Source organism: Paroedura picta, chromosome 1, assembly GCF_049243985.1.
Source record: "Paroedura picta isolate Pp20150507F chromosome 1, Ppicta_v3.0, whole genome shotgun sequence".
NCBI lineage: Eukaryota > Metazoa > Chordata > Lepidosauria > Squamata > Gekkonidae > Paroedura > Paroedura picta.
Genome location: NC_135369.1, coordinates 26,492,596 through 26,506,890, shown reverse-complemented (window position 1 = coordinate 26,506,890; position 14,295 = coordinate 26,492,596). Strand labels below are relative to the sequence as shown.

The window sequence follows — 14,295 nt, the reverse complement described above, 5'->3', positions numbered from 1 at the left end:
AGAAGCTGCCGCTCTTAACCACTGCACCAAGCTGGTTCTCTTTGCTAGTACTGGTGTTTTGATTTTTACATATTTTAAAATTATTATGTAAAAATGCACAATATAGATACAAGAAAGATTGAACATAACTTCATATATGTTCCTACTTGGCAAGATAAAATGCCTTTAAGCATTGTTGGCCTCCAGATCACTACTGTGAGTTGTGCATCATTCCCATTCCTTAATACCGTCCGTCTAATCAACTGATGTGTCTCTAGGCTATTTTTTGTGAATGGTTGGAACAGTAGTCTGATTCTGGTGCATTGTGAGTATGATTCTGGCAGCTGCAATATCATGTAGAACAATTCAGTGCAGGCTATTGGGAACCTTTGGTATGTAGCTAAGCCAAAGCGCCTCAGTTGTTAAAAGCGAAATCAGATCCAAAGCCGAACTTCATTACATCAAGACAGGACTGCCAATAGTTTTTCACTTGAATACGCCATTGTGGGCACTTTCTTATGAGTTACTTTGGCTGAGGATGAAGGGCTTGAAAAGCAGCCTGCAGAGTGTGCTGGAGACACCTCAGCTGCGGGAAGCAAAGGAGGGATGGGAGGCAGGCAACACCCACATCTCCTCATGGGGCTCTTCTTTCCTCATGCAGACCTGGCCATGATCCAAGACGGCTCGCTGTACCTTACAGGCCCCTTACCCAGGCAGACATCCCCGCAGAGCCTGCCACACCCACAGACCTCACCGCTGCTTCACCCCCTCATTGGGCAGCATGTGTTGTCGGTCAAACAGTTCACAAAGGACCAGGTACTTGCCTTTCCACCCCTATGGTTTTGGGGATCTCTGGGCAGGGAGGGTTATGTTGGCTATAAAGATCCCACCCCTGAGTGCCCTCCTGTTTTCTTTGCCGTAGATGTCTCACCTGTTCAACGTGGCACACAACTTGCGCATGATGGTGCAAAAGGAGCGCAGCATTGACATCCTGAAGGTGAGAAGGGAGCTGGAGGCCAGAGTGTGAAGAAGGTTAAAGAAATGTGTCTTGGCCTCTCTAGAGAAGAAAGAAACAACAGTACTAAATTTGCCTGTTTCTGCAGGGGAAAGTGATGGCTTCCATGTTCTACGAGGCCAGCACACGCACCAGCAGCTCCTTTGCTGCAGCCATGTACCGCCTGGGGGGTTCCGTGCTCACCTTCTCTGAAGCCACCTCGTCCTGCCAGAAAGGAGAGTCACTGGCTGACTCTGTCCAGACCATGAGCTGCTACTCAGATGTCCTCGTGCTGAGACATCCCCAGCCAGGTGCCGTGGAGGTGAGGCTGGGGCAATTCCATTGGGCAACAGGCTGTGATTTGCTCTCCAGTGTAATATTCCTGGATTTTAAAAAAGCGTTATCTACCAGAGGCTGCACCATCCAGTCAACAGTGTGCAGCACTGGGGTCAGATTAATGTGATATTTGATGGCAATTTTATCTGCGTAAACTGATAAAAGGAAGCACTGGTGATGCTTGTGGGCACTGTGGTGTCTACTTATACCTTTCCAGGTGTACACCAAGTATTTTTTTAAGAAGTGGGCAGGGCCAGGTTGGGCTGTTGGCCATGGGAGAGCTGATTGACTGTGCAGATTTTGAAAAACATTGCTTTGGCAGCAACTGCCACTGCAACACAAGGCTATTCTAATTATGACCAAAGTTAAGTTGTGGCAGCCATTTTGTGGCATCTGTTTTGTGGCTGTGTCTACCATGCAGTGTCCGAATTCCAAAGGCTCACGTAAAATGGGGAATAATATTGCCCTTCCTTGCTGGCTTGTGACAATATTAACTCAAGGGAGGTTTCAAAGGCTATGCAAATCAAAAGAGAAGTAGCAACCATGACGAAGAGTTGGCTCTCTCTCTTTTTGTTCTGCCTCACGGGGCTCACTGTGTCCCTCCCTTGCCTCCCCTCCCCCCAGTTGGCTGCCAAGCACTGTCGCAAACCTGTGATAAATGCAGGCGATGGAGTTGGGGAGCATCCAACACAAGCTCTGCTGGACATCTTCACCATCCGTGAGGAACTGGGCACTGTCAACGGCATGACGGTAAGAATACAGTGGCAGGCTGTGAACTATAAGTTTGTACTCGGAGATAGTGTTCTTGGCCAGCCTAACTTAGCTCCAGATGCTGTAGGAGATTTCAGGGCCTTCCTTGAAAGGCATCAGATTGGAGGCTGGTGTTGTTCTCCAGGTGCTCATCTGCCTCTTCTCCTTCCCCAGATAACCATGGTGGGTGACCTGAAGCATGGACGTACAGTCCATTCCTTGGCCTGCTTGTTGACCCAGTACCGTGTCAGCTTGCGCTATGTCACTCCACGCAACCTGCGCATGCCATCTGATGTCTTCCATTTTGTGGCCTCTAAAGGGATCAAGCAGGTGAGGACAAGGAAGAAGTCAGAGCTTGCCATGCAGGCTTTTTAGTTTCCTCACTGTTGACAGCTTCCTTTCCGGTCTTAGGAGGAATTTGAGAACATTGAGGAGGCCCTTCCCGATACCGATGTGCTCTACATGACCCGCATCCAGAAGGAGCGTTTTTCCTCCATCCAGGAGTATGAGGCGGTGAGTTAAATGGCTCCAGTTATAGTAAGAAGCGGAATGATTGGCCCCTCAGAAATAGTTATAGATTACAGATGAAGCCTTTGGAAGCTTGCAGAGGCTCCTGCAGTGTGGGTCGTGTCCTTGGATGAATATCTTGGAACGCCCCAAGCCTTCACTGAGCACATGGGCCTCCCTGATTCCTGTCTGGGATGGGAGGATATCCCTACTGGGATGGGAGGATAGCTGTATTCACCGAAGTTCTCTCTTTCCATCCACAGTGCTTCGGGCAGTTCATCCTGACCCCACACATCATGACCAGAGCCAAGAAGAAGATGGTGGTGATGCACCCGATGCCCCGTGTCAATGAGATCAGGTGAGGCTGGGCCAGCCATCGCCTAAGATCCTATGAATGTGTATCCCCTAGCTTATCAGATATGGGGGCATAGCTTGGCATAGGTTCCTCTCTCAGGAGGGATCCCCTTGGGAAGTAGGGGCAGTTAGCATCTTCATATGGACAGTTTGGTCTTGTGGGATACAGGCAGGACGGTGACCATGGGTTGCGTCTCCTCTGAGGGAGCATCCTCATTTTCTCTGGGCATTTGTAAAGATTGGCTTCTGCTTCCTGTGAGTTGCTCCGGGTCAGAAGTTGAGCTCCCAGGTGGAGCACCAGGAGGGCCCTTGGGCTGCTAGATTTACAAGGTGTACCATTACTTGTGACTGGCCCCTTCTGCAAAATTTTGCCTCTCTCTTTTTCTTTCTTTTGCTGCTGGGAGCAAGGAGAGATCAGTGGTTTTCCCAAATCAGGTTGGAAACCAAGTAGCATACAAATACACACACTACTCTGGTGTTTCTGTCTCTGAGTTCATTCCCATGCTGTGTAACTAAAGCCCATCCTGAACCTCAAAGCTGGTTAGTTAAGTAACAGGGTATTGTGGTTAGAGTATGCAGCTAGGGATCTGAGAAACACAAGTGGTTCTAATCTCCAGGCTGCCATGGAAGCTCACCTGGTGACCTTGGGCCAGTCTCTTTCTTGGTCTCTCAGCCTAGCCTACCTCAGAGGATCTTGGGAGGATAAAATGGAGGAGAGGGGAATGCTTTTGGAAAGCTGTTTTGGGTTGCCACAGCGGGAGGAAAGCAGGACATAAATGTCTTCTCCCAGTGTGCAGGAAGAACATTTTGTTTCCCCCCCCCCCCCCACCTTAAAGCAGTCCCCCTACAACTTGGGTTAGAACTGGTCTAAGAAATCTTGCTCACTGAATGCTCAGCTTTGTTTATTGTGTGGCCTCTTTGTCTCGCACCAACATCCCTGCAAACTAGACATGCTATAGACACTGATAGAACTGCTGGGGTAGCAATGAGCGATGCTTGTCTGGTTGTTGACCTTTTGTCCTGAAATCTCTTTTCAGCATGGAGGTGGATTCGGACCCCCGGGCAGCCTATTTCCGGCAAGCAGAGAATGGAATGTACATCCGCATGGCACTGCTGGCCACGGTGCTTGGCCGGTATTGATGGGAGCCTGTACTCCTGTATGCGGGGGCACAAGAGCGTGGCTCTTTTCTCACCTCACTCATTGGTTGGTGCCATGCTGTTGGGCTTGTGCCTATTTCACTCCACCAAAGACCAAAGCGAGCTATTTGGTGGGCAGAGCTTGTTGCCAGCACAGAAAGGTTGGAGGTAGTGCAGGCTTAAGTAGGATCGCTGTACTCTCAGCCATTTCTTCAGCTCTGATCTTCCACTGCCCTGCTTGCACGAGGCTCTTCAGGCATGCTTGGCTCCTTTGCCTTTTTTCTGCTTGCCCTTTTGGGCTGAGCTGGCTCCTGGCCCAATGCTGGAGGGATTTCTTTCTGCCCTTCCTTCCCAAAGCTTCTGTTCTTTCTGGGTTAGGTACTGATACTCTTGAGTTCTCTCCCCCCCCCCCCCATGTAGATGCCACTCATGGGATACCTGAGGTGGTGCTTCCTGCAACAGAGGAACATCCTTGAGGTTATTTTCCAGGCAGAGATTCCAGACCCCCCCCTCCCACCTACTTCCCAGTGTGACTGTTCTGACCTGCACTATGCAGTGACTTTTCTACACACACCGTGACTTGAGATGTTTCCCTTGTTTTGTTTTTTAAATAAAAATAAAATGAACATAAACCTACCCAGTTCTGTTATATGTGGGGTTGGGGAGATGTTCCCTAGCAGCTTGTATGTAAGAGAGGGAAGATTTGTCTTAGCAAAAAAATACTTCTGCTTTTGTCCTAGCATATATTTGGCCAATTCAGTCCTGTCCTCAAAAACTGAAGGGCGGGGGAATGACAGCCAGTATGGTGGATGAGGACTAGGACTTCAGACACCTGGATTCAAATGAGGGATATGAGCTTTTGAAAGTCAAAGCTCCTTAAATTCATATGGTGAAAGTCTTGTTGGCCTCTAAGGTGCTACCAGACTCAAATCTAGCTTTTCTACTGCAAACCAACACAGCTCCCTCTGGTAAAAAGGTGGGTTTACTCAAACGGGGGGGGGGGGGGGGAGAGAAGGTTTCCTCTAAAGCTGTTCCTTTGGGTTCCCCACAAAAACAATACTGTTAAGGAACAAGTTTCCAGGTGGTCTTTCCAGCACTTATCTTAAAAACAGTCAACATCCACAGAACAGCTGAAACCAATGCAGAACTCACCCGCACCGTGCTCCAGCATCATGCACTGGAAGAGATGGTGTATAACTTTTGCCTTACTTGAATCAGCCCCTAAGTGGGTTGCTGTGTGTTGTGCCAATGCCCTACAGTTCAGTCTTCCCTAATAATGGTAACAAGCGATATGGAAAGAGGAGACCAAAGAGCAACCTTGAAACACCACCTGTGAATTTATACTACCTAAAACTGTTCCTGAGGATATGCCCTTGAATGACCTGGCCCAACAGTCTTTCATCAGCTGCCAATGAAGGAGTCCTGGGGAGGGGGGGAGCCAGCCTGGGCTTCTAATCTGACAAGCCACATTTGATTCTCTGCTTCTACACATGCAGCCAGTTGGGTGACATTGAGCTCGTCACATCCCTGATAGAGCTGTTCTGACCAAGGAGTAATATCAGGGCTCCCTCAGCCTCACCTACCTCACAGGGTGTCTGTTGTGGGGAAAGGGAAGGTGGTTGTAAACTGCTTACAGACTCCTGGTAGAGAAAAATAGCATATAAAAACCAACTCTTCTCCTACTTAAATGACCCTCCCACAGCTGTTGCCATAGGAACATTCAAGGGTGACTTGGGAAGATTGCCTAGGTCAGTCAGAAAAGGGCATGGGTTCTTTTATTTGGGGGGGCAGGCCTTTCAATCATGAATGTAGACTCTGATACCACTGTCTGTATGCTTAACACTGTGACCAGACCAGAAGATATCTTCAGAGAGTAGCCACTTGTGCTACAGCACTCCCTTGCTCTGTAAAGAGGGAGGGTATGCAGGGGCATGCATCTAAGTCAGAGGATTTCTGAGTTGCCAACTCAAAGATGGAGACCTCTAAGATACTTGGGAGCAGAGTCTAAAGACTCAGCGAGATGTGCTGCCATACAGTTTTCCCTCTAAAGTTGCCGTTTTCTCCCAGAGAATTGATCTCTGCAATCTCGAGATCACCTGTAATTCCGAAAGAAAATTCTGACACCCTGGGCTCCTCTGACTTTGCTCATGGCAGTTAACTCTACAGAGGTTTGGGGGGGGGGGGGCGGGGATTGGTGTGAAAGTAACCAGGGGAAGAGTTCCCAGTAGGCAAAACATCAGAAACATTAATGTGAGGTATGTTTTATTAATATCATATCTGTTTCCAAAGAATCCCCAATTGCTACAATGTTTTGTGTTCTTTAGAACACTTGATTAACTATACTCAACGCAGCCATTAAGTTTGGACATCAATATAGGAAAACGAATTTAGAGTCCAGTGGCACCTTTAAGACCAAAAGTTTTATTCAAGATCTGAGCTTTCGTGTGTATTGTTGTTATTGGATTTGTTACCCGCCGCTCCCCAGACAATGGAACAAAAGTGCCTGCACCAGAAAGCTCACACCTTGAATAAAACGTGGTTGGCCTTTGGACTCACATTTTGATCCAGTTTATTTTCCTTTGCAATCTGTCTTCGGACGAGTCCGGCTCCTTTGTTAACACTGGGCGGGACCGCTCCAGGGGAGAGGCGGCGCAAAGGACGAAGTCGCGAAGTCCTTCCATGTTCTCGCAGCGGGAGCAAAACCCGGCCAAAGACACGGCTGAATTGGCCCCCATTGCGTTTCCACCCGGGCAATCCCGTTAACCCTTTTGCCATGTGACCACTGTTGGATGATGACGACAGCGGCGCTTGCACCAATAGCCGATTCCTACGTCATTTCTCGGCGCGGGTGGCAATTTCGCGGCGCGTGCTCCCTCAGTGAGGACCGGAGAGAGAACGTGTCTTTGACTGGAGAAGCTGGGAGTTGCAAGCGGCCGAAGCTCTCGGGGGGCTCGCTCCGTTTTGCAGGTGCGGCCTCCAAATCTCTCCCCCTCCTCGCTCTCTGGTGCAACTAGAAAAGATGGCCAAGAAGGGCCCGCTTGCCAGGAGCCTCCCTGGGGTTGCGATGCCGTCATGGCTAAAGGGCAGCGCGGGACTAAGTTCAGCAACACAAACACATTCTCCACTGTCTTTCTTGCCGCGCTTCTATGTCGGCGGGGCCAGGTGCGAAGAGCTGCAAATCTACTCTCTTGAAGCACTCCTTCCAGATCCCACAAGGCATTTTGCTGACCCTACCCGATGGGGGTCCTTTGCAACGAGAAGAGGGACAAACCTGCTACTTGTGGGACCCCTGGCTCACTAGTAGAGCATCTGCTATCCGTGCAGAAGTTCCAGGTGTGGTCCCTCAGCATATCTAATCAGGTAGACAAAAAAGTGGGTGGCTGTATTGGCCCATAGCAAAATAAACCTAAACCCTGTTGAATTCGTTTTTGAAAGACTATTTCAAATAGTAGGCAACATAAAAGAGCTGTTGTTGGCAGAGTAAACAAGACCTGCATAGCCCAAGAGCAGTCCTCACCTGGTCTGCTCAGAGCCCTTAGGTCTACCTAATGGGGCTTGCACCCAGGAAAGTGCTGGTAGGATTGTGCTACTATTCTGTAACTCAGTAACAAGCAGTGTCATGTGTCTGCAAGCCTACCTAATGTTTGAAGGTAGACTTCATTTTCTGACCTTGTGGTCTTCCTTTGCTGCTTAGGGCAGATCCTGCGTAGAGCAGGGGGTTGGACTAGATGGCCTGCATGGCCCCTTCCAACTCTATGGTTCTATGATTCTATGCTGCCTTATTTTTTTGACTCTGTGAGATTTCTACAGTAATCACAGGGGGCTTGCTGCCAGGTAAATCAGAGGATTGCATTCCAGCATTTACAGATCCAAGTGATGTGGTTTCTATGGGCGCTGCAGAAGGTAGCGCTGGGACTGGTGTGTCCAAGGATTAGGCCAAAGCTTTGCTATTAAGTGGTGTGGGGGGGTCAGGAAAGTTGTAGGGCTGTAGCGAAATCCTCGCTTGTCTGGAAGCAAGCCCCCGTTGAATACAACAAGAGCCAATGCATTAAAGCTGTGGATGTATAAAGCATGTTGTAAAAATGACAGAGAAAAATAACTTCCCATTCCCAGAATATGTAGGGCCAGCTTCTGATGCTGTACAATACAGGGCAAATTGTTTCTTTATATGCCACTTCCCAGTGGGTCTCTAAGAAGCATACAACATAGTCACCCCCTCCCATTTTATCATCACAACAGCAACCCTGTGAGATTGGTTAAGAAGAGAGAGTTCACTGGCTGCAAATAATCCAGTGAGCTTCAATGGCAAAGTGGGGATTTGAACATGCGTCTCCCAGGTATAGCAGTGGCTTGATGAGAAGAATGTAGGAGATGCTTCCTGTCACTTGATCTCCCTGTTAGGATAAACTTTACTTTATTTAATTACTGCCTGTCAACCTGCAGGAGCTACATAGGGGCAGGGGAACAGTGCACTTAAAAAGGAACATTGGGACCATGCTTATGGTCTATATGCCTGACTCTTCTTTTCAACACTCACTAGGCTGCAGTAAGGCAACATGGCAACCCTATGGAAAGCTTACCAGAGATTGATGGCCCGGCATCCCTGGAAAGTTCAGATCTTCACAGCTGGTAAGAAGAATGTCTCACTGGTTTGTGCTTTAGAGAGGGTAAGATGGGCCTGTGGCCTGAAATCTTCACTTGAACCTCATTCTGGCCTGCTTTAAAAGGCAGGAATAAGTAAGTCGCTTATTTTATTAAGTAGCTTTGAAGTAAAAATGCCCTAGATGGTTTACAAAAGAGTGACATTCAGTAAACTCCATAAAAGCTGTGACAAAACCATGTTTTGCAGGTAGCAGTCTGATGTGAGTAAAACGTTTTTAAAAGTTTTCCTCTCTGAGCAGAGAATAGGTAGGAAACAACCTCACCTCAGCAATCTCTTAAGAAAGGCTAGGTCCAGACAGTAGAATAGTACAGTCTCCTCCCACACCCTTCAAACAGGAAACAGAGATTTGAAGGTATTAAAGAGTATAAGAACTTCAGGAAGAAACTTCTGAAGGCTTTCAGAAAATCTTCTTTGACTCAGCATGACTTGATAAGTGGGTGGAAAAACAGATATGATGAAACTTCTTGCACAAGGAGGAAGTCTCTTTTGTGTTGGGTGCTTAACAGTGTTGAAGGAGGTGACCATTGCCTTTTGCTAGCCTACACCTGAGATACCCTTCAGGTAATGGAAGCTCTGTAGTGAACTGTAACATTCTAAGCTAAAGTACCTGTCCTATATTTTAACATCTGATAGAGCATGTATAAAGGGAGGAACAGAAGAGTTGTGCTTTATCCTTTTCTGTATCCCTTGCTCAGTCTGATGCAATGCTAATAGTATGTTTGGAAATATTTTATTCTTAATAAATACTCCATAATTTTTGTTCCTGGTAGTGGTTCTCTGTAGCACATAGACCTTCACCGTCTTGGACTTGCTATTGTAAAATGAGGAGGTAGATAGTCCTCTTGCTCTGGGGGTTCCCAAGGCAGTAAACTCTCTCCATAATGACCTGGTGTTGGGCAGTGGGAGACACAGAAGCAAGGCCTCATAACTAGGATGGGAAGCTGGGAGTCGACCCTCCCAGCAGGCAATTCTTAAAAATGTCAGGTAGTGGTGGCAAGTTCCTGGAGAGAGATAAAAGCCTCTCCAGGTGTTGGGAGAGCCTTGGAAGGCAGGGTGGAACAAGGCCTGCAGGCCAGAGCAGGACTCGTCCATCATAAGAGCCCTTAAAATAAAGTAAAAATTATATTTAAAACAGTAAATTCATTTTTAAAATCAGTAAAATACCTGCTAGTGACCCTCCCCCGCCACACCAATTCTCATTAATCTTCTAGAAAAGGTAGGTCTTTCAAGAATCAGCCAATCCTGCAGTAGGAGTTCCAGAGTGTGGAGACAATGCCTCAAAAAGCCTTCCTCTATTTTCTGCCAGGAATTGTAGGACTTTAAAGATCAAAGCCAGCACTATTTACCAAGTCTGGAAACAAACTGGAAAATAGTTTGAGGATGAATCTGAATATTCCATTTCCTTCTATAGGGAAGCAATTTGATATAGGATGAAATATGATATAATATAGGATCAAACATAATGGGGAAACCTAGGGATGCAGCTTGCTGGGTTCTCTCTCTCTCAATCCACTGCGACTCACAAGGTTGTAGAGTGGCTACTGTGGAGGAAGGAATAAACTTTTATGCCACGGTGGGTTCCTTGGAGAATGGATGGGAGGGAAAATGTGAAGAACAGTAAAAAATACATATACTTGGGGGGGGGGGGCAAACTAAGGGTCTCCAGATGTCCATGGACTACAATTCCCATGAAACCTGCCAGCACAATGCTGGCAAGATCTCATAGGAATTGTCCATGGACATCTGGTGAGCCACCGTTTGGCCAGCCCCTGCTCTAGGGCAAGAGTCTCTGTCCTTTTTGAGCCCAGGGGCACCTTTTGAATTCTGACACATGGTGGATGGGTATTTAGTCACAGCATGTCTACTGCAGGAGAAGGAATCACAAATCTAGGAAGCTGAGGTGCAAAGGAAAGGGAGAGATGAGATTTTAAGGTAAACCTTTTAATGTTATTGTTTTAATTTGAACTTATTTAATCATTGTACAAAGATTATATTGACCTATGAAAAGTAATATACTGTGAGTTGCCAAAGAGCAGGCGGATTATAAATCCATAAATAAATACTGAGAACTAACACTGTGGTGGCATCTGCCACTGAAACAATATTATTTTAATCTGCCCAGCCAGTGAACTCTTCAGTGGCCGATCAGAAGTCCTGCTAGCTCCACACATTTTCTAAAAACACATGGTGGGTACCACGTCACCCACAGGCACCATGTTGGGGACCCCTGCACTATTGTCCTTATGTATTTTGGGTTTTGGGTTGATTTCAGTAGATTTGAAGGTTTGGATTATTTTGTGTGTTTTAATTAGTCAGCCACCATGGGGCAAGGTTCCTGAGGAAGTTCTGCTCACTCTATCTTAAACTCTTTGGGGGAATATAGGGCAGGAGGCCATCCTGCACATATGGGAAAAAAATGTCCTAGACTGTTTAGGACTTTATAGTTAATTACTACAGTAAACCTTCATGTCCAGAGCTTCTGAATACCACTGCTAGGAGGCAACATCATTGGGAAATCTGGGCCCCTGGGCCCTGTTTTTTGGCCCTCCAGGGCAACTCATTGGCCACTGTGTCAGAACAGGATGAATGGAATAGATTAGCAATCCGCAACCTGTGGGCTGCGGACCATATGTGGTCCTTCGACTAATTGGAGGTGGGCCCCGAAGGATGCCTTCTCCCCCCCCCCCCGGCCCTTTACTTCATCCCCCCCAGCCCTTTACAACACACTTCATTGTTGTGGTGTGTCTGTATCTTATTTTGAAGGGATGTTTAAACATTACCATAACGATCAGAGAGCGTTAGGGCAGTGGTTGAGAGTAGAGGAGTAAACTACCCCCCCACCAGGCCTCAGCAAAAGGCGTTGAGTGGTCCCTGTGAGTGGTCCCCGGCGTTGAGTAGTCCCCGGTGATAAAAAGGTTGGGGACCACTGGAATAGATGACCCACTGGTCTGACCAGCAGGACGCCTCTTAAGCTAACTGTGCATCTGCCTTTTCTGTGTATCCCAAGCCAGCCCCAGTTGACGTCCCTTGCAGTGGCAGACTTCAGTCCATCAGGGAGATTATGGACTGCGTCTGCTTCCCAACTCTCCATTTTTTAAGCGTGAAGTCGGACGGGGCAGATGGTGCACTTGCACAGCGTCTCCACTAGAGGGAGGGCTTTCACAGGAAACAGCCTCCATAGACCGGCAGTGCCTGTCTGGACCGAAGCGGAGTTCAGGATGTGTTCCAGATGCTCGAGACAGCCACAATTGCATTGCATTGCAAGACCTTCTTCTGGTCCCAGGCAGCGTCACTGCAGGGCCTGGATAAAATGGCCGAGAGGAGACCGATGTAAGCTGCCTTGGTGACAAAGGTGGGGTGTAAATAAAGAGAACTGCAAAGTGCCTTAGATACAATGGATGCTGACCTAGCAGCAAGAAGGAGTCTTCCTCGGGGCCTGGACTCTTGCTTTTATGGACTCCTGGCCATGCAAGCCTTTGATAACCTGGGTGGTGGGGAATTCAAGAGTGCTGCTAGCTGATGTCACATGGGCCACTTTTGTTCATTCCCGCCTCGGCTGTCTCTCCTCTTCTTCCTTGAGCCACAGCTGGTTGGGCTCTTCAGCTATGACCTGGCTCCACCATCTTCTTAAAATTAGCTTCAGTGCAGTTTCCTTTCAATCGCAGAGGGGAAAGGGGTGCATGAAGATTGTGTTTTGTAGAGTACCTAGAGCAGCGGTTCTCAACCTTCCTAATGCCGTGACCCTTTAATACGGTTCCTCATGTTGTGGTGACCCCCCAACCATAAAATTATGCAAGTGTTCTTTCACAGAAATTAAACCAAAACTGACCAATGGCGTGAAGATCCATTGTTCAGGATTGTATATAAATTGGGTTTTTTTCCGGTGTTTCTCAGTTCGGCTCTGCCTCTTGTCCCACCATGCCGATCTCGCTCTTTTCCACTGCTCCAGACAGATGAACATTCTATCTCGATCTACCTTGCAAGGCTGTTGTGTGGATGGCGCCCCCCCTGGCCAAGATGCCCTGCCACGACCTCTGTGAAAGGGTCATTTGACCCCCAGGTTGAGAACCACTAGCCTAGAGCCCGCTTAGGAAACTCTAAGACCATTTATGCTCTGGGAACTTCAATGCCCCAGCTCCCATGCAGGAACACAAATCGGGGTGGATGAGGTGCACCAGGCCAAATGCTCCCCCTTGTGGGTGCAGGAAGAGGTGAGGCAACCTGCCGTGACTAAAACTCCAGCCTACAGCCCGGCATGAAACCTCCGGTGCGTAAACGGTCTAAGTCTGGCATGCTGCTGTTCTGATTTCTGCACCAGGGCATGGAGAAGTGCTGGTAGACTGTGAAGGGCTATGCAGCCTCTCCTAGAATCCTGACCATGATCTGCTTGGAGAAGTCCTCATTAATCAGAAACTCGTAGCCCCAGTATTTAAAAAATAGCTTGAGATGTCTTAAAACTTTAATGTGGATTCCAGAGACCTCTGAAGGCTTGTGTTTCTTTATTAGGTTTGCATCTCACCTCCTTCTCTGAGGAGCTCAACAGGGCAGCACACAGAAGGTGCTTCTGTTATATTCTCACAACAACCCTGTGAACTAGGCTAGGCTAGGCTAAGTGGTCACAACAGCTCCAAGGTTACCGGAGAGTATGTGGATGAGTGAGGGTGACAGTCATATGAACGCACAAAAATTTCCCCTGTACTCATCCAGAAGATTGGTCTGTCAGGGTCAGCATGATCCATTCCATCTCTCAGCAGTGCTGTAGGGCAGGGGTAGTCAACCTGTGGTCCTCCAGATGTCCATGAATTTTAGTCCATGGACATCTGGAGGGCCGCAGTTTGACTACCCCTGCTCTAGGGTCTCAGGATGAGGTCTTTCACTTCTCCTCCTACCTGACCCCTTTAACTGGAGGTGCTGGGGATTGAACCAGGTACTATCTGGATGCCAAGCAGGGGCTCTGCCACTGAGCCTCAGCCCTTGTCCTAAGTCCAGCATTGTACGCATGGCTGCACACTGGCTCTTAAGCTGTCCCTAGGGGCTCAGTTAAGCTGTCGGAGTTTTAATCTCTCTAAAAGGGTTGCCATTTGCTGCTTCCTTGGGCGAGGGTGGGATGAGGTGGGAATGCTGGCTGCGCTTGCTGGCTCCAGGCCACAATTTGCACAGCACCAACTAGCCGCCTACCTGCCTCAAGGACACGCCGGCTCCCCTGCTTTCCCCTTGCAGCGTCCCACGGGGCTGCAGCATTCTCAGTTGTTTCGAGATCCAGGAGCTGGGGCTCTCCCAGGTGAGAACAGGCCCAAAGGCAAGGAGCATTTTGGGAGGTGGAAAGATGGCCCTTGCACTGTCCACACCCTGGCCAGAGCTGAGGGCTGCTCCAAAACTGCCTGCTTGCTGTCCCTTCAAGAGACATGTATGCAGGTTCTGCCTGCCCTTCCAAAGGAAGCAAAGGGGCTGAGGTGGGACAGGCCTTGATGCCACTTGTGGACCATTCACTGGAAGATGAAGGATCAGATGCATCACGGAAACGGGTCACTGTAGTGAGAGCAGAGAAAATGGACGAACACCTCACTGTTTCCTG

The 14,295-nt window shown here is 48.3% G+C and overlaps 2 protein-coding genes across 4 annotated transcripts in view; both read left to right on the top strand.

Annotated features, from left to right (window-relative positions):
- CAD (carbamoyl-phosphate synthetase 2, aspartate transcarbamylase, and dihydroorotase) overlaps window positions 1–4,693 on the top strand; it is a 47,861-nt gene extending 43,168 nt beyond the window's left edge. The window contains exons 37-44 of the mRNA XM_077330203.1: window positions 641–795; window positions 902–976; window positions 1,083–1,295; window positions 1,934–2,059; window positions 2,234–2,389; window positions 2,471–2,572; window positions 2,830–2,924; window positions 3,958–4,693. Coding sequence (XP_077186318.1) covers window positions 641–795; window positions 902–976; window positions 1,083–1,295; window positions 1,934–2,059; window positions 2,234–2,389; window positions 2,471–2,572; window positions 2,830–2,924; window positions 3,958–4,060 — 1,025 coding nt within the window. The 3' untranslated portion in view covers window positions 4,061–4,693. The remainder of the gene's footprint in view (window positions 1–640; window positions 796–901; window positions 977–1,082; window positions 1,296–1,933; window positions 2,060–2,233; window positions 2,390–2,470; window positions 2,573–2,829; window positions 2,925–3,957) is intronic.
- A 1,978-nt stretch (window positions 4,694–6,671) lies between these two features.
- MPV17 (mitochondrial inner membrane protein MPV17) overlaps window positions 6,672–14,295 on the top strand; it is a 28,529-nt gene continuing 20,905 nt past the window's right edge. The window contains exons 1-2 of one of the 3 annotated variants that reach the window (XM_077330170.1): window positions 6,672–7,024; window positions 8,598–8,686. In XM_077330170.1, coding sequence (XP_077186285.1) covers window positions 8,614–8,686 — 73 coding nt within the window. In that variant the 5' untranslated portion in view covers window positions 6,672–7,024; window positions 8,598–8,613. The other 2 variants (XM_077330187.1, XM_077330179.1) reach the window with 2 other exon arrangements.